At 42.7% G+C, this 17,507-nt stretch overlaps 2 protein-coding genes across 3 annotated transcripts; one reads left to right on the forward strand and one right to left on the reverse strand.

Annotated features, from left to right (window-relative positions):
- Positions 1-3,410: 3,410 nt before the first annotated feature.
- fosab (v-fos FBJ murine osteosarcoma viral oncogene homolog Ab) lies at positions 3,411-5,676 on the reverse strand. Its single transcript, XM_036582488.1, has 4 exons — positions 5,441-5,676; positions 5,013-5,237; positions 4,798-4,905; positions 3,411-4,691 (listed from the first exon to the last, which is right to left on the reverse strand). Exons 1-4 carry the CDS (start codon positions 5,525-5,527, stop codon positions 4,053-4,055), a joined length of 1,059 nt encoding a protein of 352 aa, XP_036438381.1. The 5' UTR covers positions 5,528-5,676; the 3' UTR covers positions 3,411-4,052.
- Positions 5,677-6,023: 347 nt separating this feature from the next.
- Positions 6,024-16,138, forward strand: si:ch211-153j24.3 (proto-oncogene c-Fos). Of its 2 annotated transcripts, none has more exons than XM_036582490.1 (4): positions 6,024-6,161; positions 11,422-11,658; positions 12,401-12,508; positions 12,863-16,138. In XM_036582490.1, the coding sequence occupies exons 2-4, from the start codon at positions 11,506-11,508 to the stop codon at positions 13,541-13,543; spliced, it is 942 nt and encodes a 313-aa protein (XP_036438383.1). In that variant the 5' UTR covers positions 6,024-6,161; positions 11,422-11,505; the 3' UTR covers positions 13,544-16,138. The 2 variants fall into 2 exon arrangements, with proteins under 2 accessions (XP_036438383.1, XP_036438382.1); XM_036582489.1 differs by lacking the exon at positions 6,024-6,161 and adding an exon at positions 10,873-11,194.
- Positions 16,139-17,507: the final 1,369 nt, after the last annotated feature.

Consider the following 17,507-nt stretch of genomic DNA (forward strand, 5'->3'; position numbering starts at 1 on the left):
AGTGTTAGTAAACAAAATGTATGCCGTTGAAGATTTTAAGCTCTCCGGGCAAGATTAGCCATTTTGGGCAGTTCTTCAGGAGTATGAAGATCATGCTTGTTCAGAGCTGTAATGGAATTACTTAAAGGGGAATTCCACCAATTTTTCAAAATTCCTCCATAACTGAGTGTGTGAGGTGTAAACAGAGAGATTCAGAGTGGTTTGGTGTGAAATGGTTCAGATGTCTTTACAGTGGTGGTGATGGGAACCAGGGGTCACCATGACTACAACACAGATATAGACATTTTATTTACTATCCAGAACCACCAGTGAACCTACACGAGTCTTCTGAGTTTATATGGGATGTTGATGATGGAAAATAGTGGAAAATCTGAAATAATAAGTTTTCGAATGACTCGGTTTACACCTTAACCGTTTAATTATGTGGAATTTTTGAAAAAATTGGTGGAAAAAAATTGGTGGTTTCCCTTTATGGGTCAACTTTGGCTTACCCTTAATATGACTTGTTTTCTTTTTGCTGTATTTATTCTCAGCCTAAGTGAGTGAAATGCACTTTTTTGGGCTTGTTTTTAGAGAATCCTGCAGACACAGATGTGGCCTTTTTTGAACATATGAATATGTGAGGATATTCGGGGTCTGATGGGCTGTAGATGAAAGTCTGTTCAGTCACAGGTGGTTTATGTAACTGTCCTCCTGGGAGCTGCTCTGTTTTGAGGCCTGCGTTTCTCCCAAAGATAAATGAGGGGATTTTGAAGTTTCTGTCTGACTGTGTTTAATCTCTCCTGCAAACCTGCGGCGGCTCTTTTGCTTTCTCTTCTCCAGCTTCTGCTTTCTGTTCTTGCGGTCACCCAGTAAAGCACCTGTGTTCCCACAGAGGGGTGGAGAGGGCGGCGGGGGGTCACCACATGGCTGACTGCGCTGCAGAACCAGGTCAGGGTGCTGCTCTGGATTTACTGGTGTTGGGTAACAGCTGCTGAGCCGCTCCCTGTGTCCGCGCCTCTGCGTCTCTATCTCGGCGCGCTCTGCTGCGAGGGCGTGTCTTCGCTGCAAGATTGCGGAAACAAAGGAAGGAAGTGACTGCAGCTTAAGGGCCGCTCAGCATTTCATGACGTGGTTGCGTCACCGCCTGCCTCTTACGCACATGAGCACACACACGTTTCCTCTCTGATATCATTGGGCAATCGGCTCAGATCAGAGGAAACCCAGCCGGAGGAAGTGGCCAAGTTAGGCCCGGTCTGAGGCCCGAGCTGTGAGAGCGAGAATCCTCAACCTGAGCGAAAGTAGACAAACTCTCAAAGTGAAAATATCACTGTAAGCCTTAAAAGGCCAGGGCCCGAAGTCTTATTACACGCTTCTATAACCTAATAACAGCCTTTTTCATCTCAGGTTATAGATCTTATTCCAGATTTTTGTATATTACTATTTGTATATCTGCCTGCAGATAGGATTTTTTATATTTATCCTTCCTTTTATGTTGTTTCACCTTTATTATTATTACTGTCCTGTGTTGCGTGACTGATACTGGCTGCTAAATTTCCTTCAGGATCAATAAAGTATCTATCTGTCTGTCTGTCTGTCTCAGCCAGTGCACTGAAGCCCCTGTACTTACTGAATAATAAGCCTTAGTGTAAAATACGCCTGGATTTTAAGGGGTTAAATAAAGTCGAGGCTCTTCCACTGAACCGTCTGCTTGGGTTAACCTCTTCATTTCATTAAGTTTGGACTTGCAGAACTGCAAAAGTCAAGTAGAAATCTAGTCAGTACATTTAATACTTCTCACCATGACGCTGTTGAAAGAGCATTATAAGGTTACAGCCTATCTCAGCTTGTGTTAAGTCATTTTGCCCAGTGACGTCGTCAAGTTCCATCGGCAAATAACGTGTTGAGGAATATGGCTTTTTTTTTTCCAAGACAGCTTGAAGGAATTAGACAATTTTCATAGATAAAATCACCTCAAATTCTCAGAAAAGTCTTCTAAATTAAGTCACAGTACAATACAATAAGCTTTTCTGATCATATCGTGTTTATCATCAGTGCTTGTGGACACTGACCAACTGCATGTTTCATTATAAAGAGAGCAGAATTTGTCTATTTAACTGGATTTAGTGGCAGATACTGAATCAAAATCACGATGTTTACAGTTTTTGATAGTATTTTTTAAAGTAGGTTCTTTTTTCTCTGTTCCAGAAAAAAAATATTATGACACATCCTGTATTGTGAAAAGTTCTTGAAGTATTACAATACTCTAGTATCGTCCAGCTCTACTCACAATGAAACCATTTTTTAGTTAGTAACCAGCAGTAACTGGGTTAGGATATTTTAATTGCATTAGGATATTTATTATTGTGAAAATGTCTAAATATCAAAATATTATATTTATTCTGTATCGCCCATCTGTAGTAAATTGCCCCCTGGTTTATTGAAGGTTCAGTAATATTAGAGTATAAATGTGAATTGTTTTGAATGCAGAAAATTCCTACTATACATCCATATTCATGGAAAATGAACATAATTCTAATTCTGAAAGGTTCGCTGGTCATTTATGAGAACTCAGCCGTGTGCCGTCATTTCTGATAAGCATTGCCTATGTGTCTTTGTTCATTGTTCTGATGCCACAGAAGAAGCGCTTTTGCTTCCCTGGAGGAACTTTAAATGGATGGTTTCTGAAAGTGACGTTTGCAAACAAGCATGATGAATAACTTTAGACTCCGTAATGTGCCAAGTAAAGGTGTTTCTCAGAACTAGGCGTCTGCGGCGAGAAGTGTTTTGGAACTGTTGAGTGTTAAGCAGTTCATGGATTGTCTTTATTGCTCTGTTTTTTTGTTAAGCACACCGCCGTGTTTCCAGAGGAGCTGTATTTCATTCCTCACTCGACACCTGATAAGAAACGGCAAAGCTTCAGCTCGACGGCTGGATAAAGAATCAGAATTTATGCATTTATGCTGAGAGCAGCTCTAATCTGAGTGGTTTGTTTTTTCCTTTGAAAGGTTTCTCCGTCTGTTCTGCTCGATAAGACACGGTTGTGTTTTCTCATGGTGTCGGTTTTCTTTCCACCAAAGTGAGGAACTGGTTGAAAAGTAGGCTGACTGGAAAAGGAAAGAAAAAGTCCATGAACCAAAAGCTTTTAGCAACAGGGCTAAGTTTCCCAGTGCCTGCTCGGGTAGGAAAGTTCCAGAAAGTTCTGTTTTTTTTATCAGATTCTCTCTACGTGCAGATTATCATCTGTGACGTAGCAGCGCTCCAGGACTGAACGGGCTGAGATCAGCACAAATATTATTACACTGCTCCCGCTAAAGCAGGTTTCTCATCTGCTGAGGCCTTCAGAAAGCTAGTAAGGTCAGACCTAAAGGGTCTCAGTAAATATTAAAGCAAACAACTTTATAAAGAAGTCAAGACAGCATAGAAACACATACATTCAATATGTTTATTTCTAGCTTTGCAAACGTTGCTCAGTTTGCCTTCACATTTCAGTACAAAAATAAAAATCCATAAATTAAAGAACGTTTTCACAGAAAACTTCATACTCGGACGTCAGACCATTCCGTCATAATGTTTAAGCACAACTGTTTAATAAAGAAGATGCACAGTTCACACATGTGGAAAACAAATAGGTCAGTTCTATTGCTCAGACCACATTACAGGTATCTAGCACCAGTAAACTCAAATCTATACATTATAATCTGCATAATAATGATATCTATTTATTTATCTATCTATCTAGAAACAAACGTTACTCAACCATGCTTAAACTTGCTACATATGCAAAAAGATAAATATGCAGTACATATAAAGCAACCATTGCTTAGTGGATCAGTTCCGTAGCCCTGCACTGTTAAAGTCTTTAAGGTCAGTGTTAATAAGGATCGAGTCTATAGTGGACGGGGGTGCTGCAGACTGGCATTTCGACTGCGTCCATCTTCTACTTGGAATCTTGAAGTGTTGACTACAATACAGACCATTTTCAATTAGCGGCGAGGTCATGACGTGCCGAATCGTTCAATCGTTGAGGTCAGAGATCTGCACCCCGCCGTTTTTAATCGCATCCGTCAAGTTCATAAGGTCAGCAGCGTGGGGGAGTTGAGGGAATCGGACGACTGCTCGTTGCTGCTGCTACCGCGGCGGTGGATCTGGCCGCAGTTGGGGAAGATGTCGCCGTCCGGGTACGAGAAGACGAAGGAAGACGTGTAGGTGGTGCCGGCGGGCGTGCAGGTGACCACGGGCGTGCAGAGGGGCTCCAGGTCCAGGTTGGCCGGTGTGTACAGGGGCTCCCAGTCCTGAGTGTACAGCGAGCTGGACAGGTCCACGTCCGGCACGGAGCGCGCCGTGTCCAGCTCAGCCTTTGTCAGGAGCTCCAGGGAAGCCTCCAGGGATGGGTCGAGGTCAGAGATCTTTACAGTGGAGGTCAGGAGGTCAACGGATGGGGTGGAGAACACGGAGGAAGAGGTGGTGGTCACCGAAGTCGTGCTGGTCAGTCTGGAAGCTGTGGAGGTCACCATGTTCTGGATCTCGGATATGGGCTCGGGCGAGGAAGTGTTGGTGAAGGTGGCGGCGGTGGTGGCGTCCATCTCGGACGGGATCTTGCAGATGGGGCGGTGGGCGGCCAGGATGAACTCCAGCCTCTCTTTCTCTTTGAGCAGGTTGGCGATGTCGTTCTGCAGGGCCGACTTCTCATCCTCAAGCTTGTCAGTTTCCTAGGGGGAAAAGAAAGAAGAGCTCATTAGTTCGTTGTCATGTGATTTCACGCAGATAACCTGGTCAACGGAAAGTTCGGCTAGCTACGAAAACGAAGATACTTACAGCTTGAAGGGTGTCCGTGAGTTCCCGTCTCCTGTTGCGGCACTTGGCCGCGGCCATCTTGTTTCGCTCGCGGCGGAGCCTCCTCTTCTCCTCCTCCTCTGGAGCAAGCTGTAAGAGACAGCGAGAAAAATTTAGCTTACCCACATTCGAATACGGTATTGAGCATTAGCAGGGAGGCTATATCCAATAATAAACAACAACAAAAAGACATCTACCTGCTCCATTCTGCCCCTCCTGCTGGAGCTCTGGGCCTTGTTTCCTTGGGTTCTAGCCCTGGAGAAAGATGTGCTTGTGTTGGGGCTGTAAGGATGAGCTCTGCCGGTGGATGGAGCCACTGAAGACACCACCGACTGGACCATCCACTGCAGGTCAGGGCAGGAGGAGATGGCCGTGACCGTAGGCACGAAAGGAGCAGGGGAATCGGCCATGTCAGCAAAGTCCTAAAAGGAGAAAGAGAACAGAATTTTAGTTCATATATTTCTAGAAAACAATCGCCAGATTCTCGTTCGAATTCGTGCTCACATGAGAATAAGTTAGAAAACCGAGCTTATTCATTTAAGTACGTAACTTATCGGGTCTATAACCATAAAATATCCATGCTAGACGAAAATAACACGGCTTTAAGAGCTAAAATGTTAGCTACCTGAGAGTGGCTGAGGCTGTAAACTCCAGCCGGAGAAGCGCTGCTGCAGCGGGAAGACGAGTCACAATCAAGACTGGTAAACATCATCCTTTCTTCACCTTTCCCCACTCGGAAAGCGTCCAAAACGTCCAACAACTGCGAGTTAAAGCGCTCCTGCGGCGAAAAGATCGCGTCTAGGTTGGTTAAGTCTCTCTGTTTCTCCCTCAGAGTCCAAAGTTTGAGTGCCGAGACCAGCGAGCCAGCGCCGTATTTATACTCTGCCCGAGAATGACGCAGGCAAGGGGCGGGAACTACGTCGGAACGTTCGAGCTCCCAAACAAATAAAAACAAACATTCAGAAGCGGGAAAATAACGCTGTTTATTGCGTTTTGAAGCTGAAATTCCTTCTTAAAAATCACGCCACGCATTTTAAGCGAAGAACAATCATTTTATGTATGATTTTATATTCCGTTTGTATGTTTTTAGTCTCTATGGGTGACGTTCCATAGCAGGGTATCCCAAGACGTCATTGCCCTTATATGGAAAGCATCCTGTGAGGGCGGAGCGCTGCTGGGAAACACTCTGTACGGAGTGTGTGTGTGTGTGTGTGTGAGAGAGAGAGTGAAAGAGAGAGAGACGTTACGTAAAAAAACTGCCTGTGAAGTTTTTGCCGTGTGTGTTTGGATTGTTTGAAAGAACAAAACAAGACGTTTGTTTGGTTCGAGAGCTCACTGTGGTAACGGTAGGCACATTCTTGGAAAAGATGGTTCTCCAGAGGTTCTCTAGTAAAGGGAATGGTTATATTTAGAACCAGGGACACTCAAAGAAGCATTTACCATGCTTTGTTTTCTGCATTGTGAAATGGTTCTTTAGATTATGCTGCGTATGTTTCTATATAGCACCGTTTTGAAAATGGTTCTTTGTAACAAGAGAACCCCTTTTAGTGCCACATTGTAACAGCAGAACCCTCTTTGGTGTCACATAGAACCATATACAACACAGTCTTCAGATTCTGTTGTGTATGGTTCTATATAGCACCTTTGTGAAAATGGCTCTAGATAGCACCAAAAGGGTTCCAGCTTGTCAAGCTTTTAACAGCAGAACCCTGTTTGGTGCCACACAGAACCAAACACAACCCAGTCTGAAGGACAGTCTCACCATGCAGAGAACTCTTTAAGTGTAGAGCCACTGTCTTTACTAAAGAACCCTTGAAGAACCTTTTTTAAGAGTGTAGTTTGTGTTTATATATATATATATATATATATATATATATATATATATATATGTATATATATATATATATATATATAATTATTCATCTGTTCTGTGATTGTGATTATATTTTTAAAGTTTGGTGTATTTTTTATTTTATTGATTGATTGATTGATTTAGTGTATGTATGAACATTCCTGTCGTGTTTCTGTGAGAACTAGGTGATTGGTCAGGGCGGGGTTTGTACCTGTGAGGAACGTGCAGGTGTGTCCCGGTTTACCTGCGTGCTCACCACATGTTCTACGTGCTCAACTGACTGACTTTGGAAATGAGAGGAAAAAAAAAACACAGGCTAAAAGCAAAAGCTGATAAATAAACAAACTATAAGCAAAGCAAAATAGTTAAATAATAAATAAACAATAAATAAATAAATAAACATACTGAAAAAATATGCAACTTTTTAATTTCCCAGAGTTCACCGAACCTCTATTATTAGGTTAAGAGAAAATATTGGTTAATATCACTTTAAGTTTTGAGGTACCCAGGAAACTCAGAAGGTTGCAGCGGTTTTATGTACAGTGAAAGTAAACAAGCTCATCCCGTACATTATTTATAATCAGATCAAGCCTTTTCTTTTATTTTCCTTCTATTTTCAGCCTTTCCTCGCTGCGTCGGAGTGAAATAAACACTTGTTTTTGTGAAATCTGCACCCACATTTCCATGTTCTGTCGCTAAACGGTGAGAAATTAGCGGAATAGACAGGTTTTGTTATTGATTAACTGCGCTGCTCTGGCCGTGTTTTGTTTACCGTTCCGCGTCGTCCGGGCAACGGCCCTCCCATTCTACGTCGTCCGGGCAACGCCCCTCCTATTCCGCGTTGTCCGGGCAACGCCCCTCCCATTGGCGTCAGTGACGCGGTGCAGCTGAAACTGGAGCGAACTGGCAGCAGCAAAACTTTACACTCCATTTGTTCTCCTTTATTTCGCTCTATTTTCGGCTCTCTCCGTTCAGGAATGACCCCGCGACCCATTCTGGCGCTCAGAACTTTAATAACTTTTACTTTTGGGGCACTTTTTGCTCAAAAATAGCGTCAAATGTGCACAACATTGTTCTTTGCAGCAGTGAAATCGAGCATGCATTGCTTAATATGTCTTTGTATATCATATATTTTGTGGAAAAATCCGTTTTTTATTACTTTTTAATTATTTCTGAATGCCATTTTTTCTTTCAACACTCTTTAAAGCACTTTGAGCTGCTCTCTTCTGTGAAAGGTGCTAAACAAATAAAGGTTGTTATTATTAATAATCACAAAATTAGATTGTATTTTTGTTCATATGCAAACTAGTTATGACTTAAAGACTATATGTTGCTTTTTCAGACCAGGTCTGTGCTCTTTTCAGACCTAAAGTGCGTTCAAAGCGGTTTGCTTTGCATTTGAAAGGTTATCATGAGGGGCCCAGCACCAAGTGGACCCACTTCCCGGTAGCGCTGGACATGCTGACCGACACAGGCTGTCCTGCACTGGGGCTGAAAGGCTGACAGGCTGCCGGAAAACTGGACTGTAGGGGCGTGGGCCTGCCGGGAATCACACACACACACACACACACACACACACACACACACACACACACACAGATTCCAGAGGGAGGCCGGGGTTACCTCATCTCATTTTTGGCTAAATATAGAGTCATCCTCACCAGACGACCCCCCAACGTGGGACAAAGGGGTCTTCAGGGGAGAAATAAATAGCTTAGCAGGGTTATATTCCATCACTGATTCGTTATAAGTATTAAAAGTGGGGTGGGGGTGGATGGGGGGGGCGATCGTGGAGAAATCACGCTTTAAAATAAATCTGGATGTTTGGTGACGTTTTCGTCACTTCAATGTCATTTAATTAAGTCCCATATGAGACAGAAATAGGCGCCGCTGCCGCCGCTGCTGCTGCAATAGCGCTCCGGAAACTCCATATATGGAGAGGCCAGCTCCGATTGGCTCCCCTCGCTCAGGGACGAGGAGAATGCCGCGTCGTGATTGGTTGCTACACGTGCAGGCGAGAGCTCTCCGTCCGCTGAATGGCTGCCGCCGGCGCTGGCGACACAGCGCGTCTTGTTGCTGCAGCAGATCGTTCGTCACTCCAGTGGGTTCAAGTGTGAGACAGAGACTGAGATTCGCTCGAGGATCACGCCGCGCGCGATTATTCACCAATACCTCTTTTATCGACGTCCACGAGCGTTTTTAGTCACGTCCTCGCGCAACTGCGAGCGGGCGAAGCAGGCAAATACTGAAACGTACCGTGCACGGTGCTTCAAGGGTTTTGATCAAAGGGAATGGTTCTATCTAGAACCACGAGTGCTGAATGTGCTTAAGTGGTTCTCTGTATGGTGAAATGGTTCTTCATATTGATGGAGAATGTGTTGTACTGGGTCCTATGGTTCTATGTATAGACAGGGCTCTTTTATTGTTACAAGCTTGGCTCAGTAACCACAGCAGAACCCTTTTTAGTGCTGTAGAACCAAGAACAAATTCTCCTTCTATCTGCAGAATTATTTCTCCATGCAGAGAACCAGTTAAGCACGTTTAGAACAGCCGTTTACATGCATAAGGAGATCTCTGCATCGTGAAATGGTTCTACAGATAGATGGAGGATGTGTTCTATATGGAACCTTTTTGAAAATGGTTCTGTATAACACAATGTTACAATGTCAACAAGAGCAGAACCCTTTTTGGTGCTATACAGAACCATATGCAACACATCCTTCTTCAATCTGAAGAACGTTTCCCCATGCAGAGAACCATTCAAGCAGATTTAAAACCATGCAATCTATACAGAACCCATGGCTCTAAATATACTTAAAGAAGGCTCATGCAAATAGCCTTTCAGAGATATTTAGAACCACGAGTTCCCTATAGAATCATTCGCATGCTTAAATGGTTCTCTGCATGGTAAAATCGTTCTTCAGAATAATGGAGGATGTGTTGCATAAGGTTCTATACAGAACATTTTTGAAAATGGTTCAATATAGCACTGTTACGATGTCAACAATAGCAGAACCCTTTTTGGTGCTATATAGAACCAGCAACACATTCTCCATCAATCTGAAGAACTCTTTCCCCATGCAGAGAACCTTTCAAGCATATTTAAAGCCATGCAATCTTTATAAAACCCATAGATGTAAATATGCCTAAAGAAGGTTTAGGCACAGAACCATTTAAGCACATTTAGAACCATGAGATCTATATAGCACTTCTGGATCTAAATATGCTTAAAGAGGGCTCATACAAAGAACCATATAAGCAGGGAAATGGTTCTATATAGGACTTACGGTCCTAATTAGAACCGTTCCCCTTGCTAAAGAACCCTTGAGCAGTGAACTCTGAGCCACTGCATAAGCCTGAAGTGGCTCTGGGAGCCTATACTAGAACCTTTTCCCCAAGCAGAGAGCCATTCAAGCATATCTAGATCCATGGGATCTATATAAAACTCGTAGATTTAAATAAGCACAAAGAAGGTTTATGCAAAGAGCCATTTGAGCATATCTAGAACCATGGGTTCTATATAGAACCATTTGCATGCTTAAATCTGAAGAAATTTGCCCAACTGAAGAACAATTTCACCATGCAAAGAACCATTTAAGCAGGGAAATGGTTCTATACAGGACTCATGGTCATAAAGAGAACCGTTCTCCTTTCTGTAGAACCCTTGGGGAGTCATTTTTGAGCCAGGAGTCATTTCTGAGCTAGTGTATGCATATTAGAACCTTCTGCCCATGTAGAGAACCATTTAGGCATATTTAGAGCCGTGGGTTCTATATAGGACCATTTGCATGCTTAAATCTGAACAGTATTTCCCCATGCAAAGAATCATTTAAGCAGGGAAATGTCCTCTTGCTAAAGAACCCTTGAGAACCCACTGTATAAGCCTGCGGTGGCTCTGGGACACATTCTACTCGCACTGTCAGCCTAGAGCCTGTTCTGCTGTGTGCGCCGGACCCTCTTACACAATATTTACACTGAGCAACACAAAGAGGCCGCAGGTCCGATCAGCAGCGCTGACCGACGCAGACGCTCTGATTTACTGTTGCGAAAGCGCCTGGGTTTCACTTCATTGCGCAAAATAAGCAGAACACTGAGTGAAATCTGGCAGCTCCCATCTTCACCAGCGCCTCAGCACCTCTGCAGCGCACAGGCTGAATGAAACAGTCCGGTTCACTGCCCCCCTCCCCCTCCCTCCTCATCCCAACCACCCCCACCCCCCCTCCAGCTCTGAACATGGTACGGTCTCGTCTCATAGATTTCATTCATAAAAATTCTCCCTCACTATCAGAGAGGAGAGAGAGGGAGCGAGGGAGCGGGCTCGCGCATCCAGGTGTAGCCTAGTAAACACAAAGCCCTTCAGAAAAAAGAGGAAGACTGCAGAAGCAGCTCTCAGGGAAAGGCTGGTGCTCCTGCGATTCACTGCACAGACGCTGCTGTTTGTTGTTTTGGTGCTCGCAGTTTGAGGAGATGCCTAAATCTTCGTCTCGCGCTGCCCTCTGCCCGGAGAGCAAGATGAAGAGTGCGCAGGTACAGATGATGATGGTGATGGTGAAGATTATGTATGCATGTATATAATGATTGCATAGTGAGGCTGATGTCGTTGATATGCGGAGACAAAGGGGTGCATGCTAGAAAGCAGAGCAGTGCTGGGTGAGCTGTCAGGAGGCTTCATTGCTGACGGTGCTGTGAAAAAGCTTATTGGAGCCTCTGATGTCTGGTGTGTGTGGTGTGTGATGTGTGTGTGACGTGCTCAGGGCCGAGGCTCTGACAGCGGCGCGGCCGACGGCCCCTTTGTCCCCACGGTCACTGCCATAGCCACGGCTCCGGATCTGAAGTGGATGGTCCTGTCCACTGACATTTCATCAGTCAGTCCCTGCAGCGGCGCCGCAAAGCAGAAGAGAGCTCAGGCTGGACAGAGGAAAGCTCAGCCGTCCACCCGCAAAGCAGGCCACGGGGCCCCTGCAGGCCGCAGGAAGGGACAGAAAGAGCAGGTACTAGGAATTTATAGTAGATACTGAATAATTAATCGTAAAAATTGAATAATTTATACTAAATGCTGAATAATTCATAGTAGATACTGAATAATTCATAGTAGATACTCAATCATTTGTAGTAGATACTGAATAATTCATAGTAGATACTCAATCATTTGTAGTAGATACTGAATAATTCATGCTAGATGCAGAATAATTCATAGTAGACGTTGAATAATTCACAGTGGATATTGAAAAATTCATTGTAGTTACTGAATAAAGTGTCAAATGTACTGAATAATTCACAATAGATATTGAATAATTTGTAGTAGTTACTGAATAATTCATAGTAGTTACTGAATAATTCTTATTAGATACTGAATAATTCACAGTATGTGGCAAATAATTAATATTTGATACAGAATAATTTGTAGTAGATACTAAATAATTCATATTAGATAGTGAATAATAAGCCTAACCATTGCTCAATAGCAACAGTTGTGCATATATAAAGCTTATTTTACTCTGTTTATTATGATTCTTTATTACGCAACTGGTAGCAAAATCCCACACTTTGAGGTTAATAACAGTATTTCATATTAAACACTGTTTGCTGCGTGATGTGAAATATTCAGATACTTCTTACTTTGCTTATTCTGGAATCTCCTAATAGACAGACGTTTTCTTTCAGGTGTAAAACAGCATGATTTATTGTATCAGTTAATATCTGAATATTGTTTTTTTTCTCGTTATTGAACAGTTGTCCCCGGAGGAGGAAGAAAGGAGGAGAATTCGGAGGGAAAGAAACAAACTGGCGGCGGCGAAGTGTCGAAACCGCCGCCGTGAGCTCACCGACAGTTTGCAGGCTGTGAGTGTTCAGTGTTTATGTGACGTTTGTCTTGATAATCTGCATTTATTTGGTGGATTATTGATTGTAGGAGTGAGGTTTGATGGTGGTCCAGTCCGTAAAACATCTTTAAAGGTCTAATCAGAGTGTTTGAGACGAGTTTGTGATGATTTAGGCCTGAGTTAGCACCATGATAATGGGTTCCATTAGCTTGTTAGCAACATTAGCCTCCTAGCTCCAGTGCTAAAACTAAGGAATCAAACTTCAGACACCAAACACGTCTCGGCTGAACAGTGGGAGTAACTGGACGAATGAGATTTGTGAGACTGTATGAAGCAGAATGTATTCATATGACCTTATTTTGTTGTTCCTCAGGAAACTGACCAGCTAGAGGAGGAGAAAGCAGCTCTCCAGGCTGAGATCAGCACCCTGATGAAGGAAAAAGAGCAGCTGGAGCTCCTGCTATCCACCCACAATCCCCACTGCAAAATCCCAGCGGAGATGCAGGAGGAGGAGGAGCCCACTGAAGAGCCTCCGAAATCTGCCCTCGTGCTCCAGGATGATCCGAATCCCGTCCAGTCACCTTCCTCCACCATCAGCCTGGACAAAATGCCCTCCTCTCCTCTGGGCCTCCGCCAGGTACCCACCTGCCCCCAGGAACTGGAGCCCACTGGCCCCATCATCTCGGAAGACTCCGATGTTCTCCTGTGCTCCAGCGCTGCACTGGAACCCTACATAGACGTGAAAGACGTCCCGATGGACGACCTGGGCTCCAAGGTCGGCGAAGATGACGACGACGATATGGACCTGCTGGTGCCCGACATTGACCTCAGCGCATCTCTCGGCCTGACTGAGTGGGAGACCCTCTACATGACAATGGGGGGCAGTCTGGACCCCCTCAGCACTCCGACACTAAGTCCAGCCTGCGGAACTAGCGTTAGCAGCGCCGTGCCCGTGTTCGACTTTCCAAACTTAGACTCGGAAGGTTCTGAGGGGAAAGCCGGGGCGGCTAAGGCCAAAGCAGGCGCAGATAACTCCACCCTGCTGGCCTTATGAAGGTCAAACCTGAGAGAAGGACAGAAAAAGAAAAATTTTACACCTGCATGACCGTCTTGATGTTTTGATGCACTTTTAGAACCTGAAAGCGGGTCTTTGAAACGCCGTTTTGTCCCTGTGAGGCGAACGAAGGCTTATCTTCTGAAGAATTTTTGGCCCGTGGATAAAAGGCCCTCAGAAGTGACTCTTTATAGAGCTGGTTTGGATTTTCAAGAAAAAAATAAAGGTTCCTAAAAGGGTTCTTTGCTTCTAGGAAACCATTTATTGGCGCAGAATATTCTAAAAGGGTCCAAACAGGCAGGTCTTCACGTTTACAGATCACATTGATAACACTGGTCCTTTAAAGCAGTCCAGTCCTCGCCCTTTTAGAAAGTGATCTATTAGATCTATTAATGTGGAGCTACTCGTAAAAACAAGCTAAGCCACAAAAAGCTACTTTTTATTTATGTCACGCTAATTTAGATTCAAGAAATCGTTCAGGTCAGGGAACTGAGGGTCTGCAGCCACGAAGGTCCGAAGTAAAATGTAGCCTTTTTAGGGTGGAAACAAACCGAGAGTGAAATATATAGACCAGTCTGACAGCTTGTGAACACTGAGCTCACAGTAGGGGGCGCTGGTGCGCTCACTGACAGCGTCCGACAAACAACAAGCCCGTCGTTAGCACATCAATGTAACATAAGTTAGTGTGGCTTAAAAAGCCCCTGAAAAATGCAAATTAGATGTGATTTGGTTGTAAAAATAAACGTCACAATCTTCCAAACAGCTCATTAGCTAACGATAGTGCTTCGCTAGCTAGTTTGTTTTGCTATCGTTTCTACTCCAGGTCTGAGTCTCCAGGCTGAGATCTTCGAATCTGGACCTCGAATCGTTTCCAGTCCTCGATTTTGTCATTTCTGCTACACTGCAAAAATAGTAAATTAAATTATTATAAAAATAGTCAATAAACCTAATATTTCTCATGTTGAGATTGTTGTAAGCTTAATTTCAAGATTATTTACCTCATTTCTAGACATTTTCACTCATTTTCAGTGATTTTATGAAGTAAAATTATCTCACTGTGTTGGTTTTAAGAAACGAGTTTGAAACCAGCATAATTATCTGCCAGTATAGTGAGATAATCTTACTTAATAAAATGACCTAAAACAAGTAAATCGTGTCCAGAAATCAGCAGATAATCTCATCTTAAGTGCAGATTTAAGATCATTTCACTTGACAAGACTAGTTTTTGCAGTGTAGGTGGCTAATCAGTGACATCACTGGTTCAGTTAACTAGCTGAAACTGGAATCTGGGTCCGGACCCCTAGACTAGAGGAATTTGGGGGGCGGGGTTTAGAGGGATCCTCGTTTACTGCAGCAAAAGTTTAACAAGTCGTCCCCAGACGTGTTTACTCTCATTACGGGATCACCGAACCTACGGGAACCAGAAGTGGTTCTACTACAGCATCACTGCAAAGAAACTTTTTGGCACCTTTATTTGTAGATATACAGTCGTATGCAAAAATTACAGCACCCTGATCAACTTGCCTGCTGTTGCAGGTTTTCTAAGTGTAAATAAGCGCACAGTTTCCTGCCGAATTGATTCTATCGGAACAAAATTAACGTTAAATATAAAATGTGCCTCCTGCACAGGCCACATGTTGTTTATGTTTGTTTACAATATGTTAAATTTTACGTTGTTTGTGTGTTAAATTGTGCAGAATACTGATTTAAAGGACTTATTATGCTTAGAAAACCAACAAAAACATGAAATTTGAAAACTTTTGCACACGACTTTAAGCCTTTTTTGAAAAGAGTCGCCAACAGGGACGAAAACTGGTTCGTTGAGGTCCATTTGCTGAGGTCATGACTTTGTCGTTTGCACCGCATGTGCTGTACAGTCACAACACGCGCAGCATTACTGTGACCCGATCATCTCTTCCAGGTGGTGATGTGTGGAACGTGGTGATATTCATCCTCCTCGATGGACGTCGTTTATTGGTGGGCTCGTTTATGCACTTTTTTGTACTGTGTTGACTGAACTGGTCACTTTCCATCTCGTCGTTGACTTTGTGCTTCACCCTACAGTCTGTTTACGAAGGCCGGCCCACATTACGGTGTATATATAGATACATAGATAGATAGATATTGATATATATTGATATTGCGATATGAAAACAGGTATCGTCAGGAATATTCCGGTGTTGTCCCGATATAATGTTTACTCCTGGTCTTTGACACATTCGCTGCATCACTGTCCATCTCTGTTTCGGCCAGGTTTTAGCTTTATTGCTCATTTTCTGGAGAATGAAGAGCACAAATATTAATTATGAACTATCTGTGGAGAGAATATGAAGTTCCAGTGTTTATTTTCCAGTGTTCTGTGTACGGTGATGAGTGTGGTGACTGTCCATCTCTGATATAGAGGCTGTAACGTGTTTCCTGTCAGTGTCTCAGTGTAAATATCTGCTGTAAATGGAGAAAATAACGATGTGACGTCGGTTTCCTGTGAGACGAATCGTGCCATATTTCAATATTGTTGTTGTTTTATATTTTTTTATTACCTCCAGTTTATGCCATGTTTACAAATGTGCAAAAAATAAACCAGTGAAGTATGAATATGAGTGGCTGTGGTGGGGGAAAGATGATAATAACAGCAGTAATAACGAGGGTTGAATAGTAATAATCAGAATCATATCAGTATCAACAGATAATTGATGAAGAAAATAAATCAGTGCTGGTGTTTATTGAGTGTTTGGGTGACGCTGAGTTTCTGCACTAAAACACCTGCACTGTTCATTTTACTGTGTTTGTAACCCAGATATATAATAATACACCATAAATTCATACCATAGCATGTCTTGAAACTGTGAGCTATGGTGCAATCATATTATTATGGCTACAATAATAATAATAATAATAATAATAATAATAATAATAATGATAATGATAATAATGATGCTATAGGCCTCTCTAAAGCCGTATTCAATGTAAACTGTATCATCATATGCTATAATGTCTCAGTTATAGTGCTGTGCTATTATTATTATTATTATTATTATTATTATTATTGTTATATTAGTTCATTCTTTACAACCAGACAAATGGAAAATGTTCTCTATATGTTCTATATAGGACCATGAACACTCTTAGAACCATCTGCATGCCTAAAGGGTTCTTTGCATGGTGAAATGGTTCTTCATTGATGGAGAATGGGTTGTATATGGTTCTACACCAAAAAGGGTTCTGCTGTAGTTATGATGTCAAGCTTGTATACAATAGAAGAACCACTAATGTGAACCCTTTTTTGCAGAGAACCATTTAAGCATGCAAATGGTTCTTTGAGTTTTCATGTTTCTATATAAAACCAATTAAAAAAGGTGGTTCTTTGGTAAAAAAAAAAACATGGTTCTATAGTGACCATGAACACTCGAAGAACCATTTGCATGCTTAAATGGTTCTCTGCAAAAAAGCATTCCTCTATTGTTTACAAACTTGACATTGTAACTACAGCAGAACCCTTTTTGGTGCTTTATAGAACCATTAAAAAAAAGCACCAAAAAGGGTTGTGGTATTGTGCTATTGAAAATGGTTCTATAAAGCACCAAAAAGGGTTCTGCTATTGTTATGATGTCAAGCATGGAAAAATTGAAGGAACCTTTTTGGAGCCATTTTCAAAAAGGTTCTATTTAGAACGATGTACAACACATTATCTATCAATCCGAAGAATCATAACCCTACATGCATGCAAATGGTTCTAAGAGTGTTCATGGTTCTACATAGAAAAAAGATTGTTCTTCCAGGGCTCTTTAGCAAAGACAATGGTTCTATATAGAACCATGAACGCTCAAAGAACCATTTGCATGCTTAAATGGGCCTCTGCAAAAAAAGGGTTCCCATAAAGGGTTCTTCTATTGTATACAAACGTGACATCACAACCACAGCAGAACCCTGTTCTGTTTGGCGCTATATAGAACCCATACAACAC

This window comes from Colossoma macropomum, unplaced genomic scaffold, assembly GCF_904425465.1.
Source record: "Colossoma macropomum unplaced genomic scaffold, Colossoma_macropomum, whole genome shotgun sequence".
Classification (NCBI taxonomy): domain Eukaryota; kingdom Metazoa; phylum Chordata; class Actinopteri; order Characiformes; family Serrasalmidae; genus Colossoma; species Colossoma macropomum.

Coding starts and splice junctions, on each gene's coding strand:
- fosab (XM_036582488.1), bottom strand. CDS start 5,527: ATGATGTTTACCAGTCTTGATTGTGACTCGTCTTCCCGCTGCAGCAGC. Junction 5,238..5,440: donor ACAGCCTCAGCCACTCTCAG/GTAGCTAACATT, acceptor TTCTCCTTTTAG/GACTTTGCTGACATGGCCGA. Junction 4,906..5,012: donor GGAGGGGCAGAATGGAGCAG/GTAGATGTCTTT, acceptor TGTCTCTTACAG/CTTGCTCCAGAGGAGGAGGA.
- si:ch211-153j24.3 (XM_036582489.1), top strand. CDS start 11,135: ATGCCTAAATCTTCGTCTCGCGCTGCCCTCTGCCCGGAGAGCAAGATG. Junction 11,195..11,421: donor GCAAGATGAAGAGTGCGCAG/GTACAGATGATG, acceptor TGACGTGCTCAG/GGCCGAGGCTCTGACAGCGG. Junction 11,659..12,400: donor GGAAGGGACAGAAAGAGCAG/GTACTAGGAATT, acceptor GTTATTGAACAG/TTGTCCCCGGAGGAGGAAGA.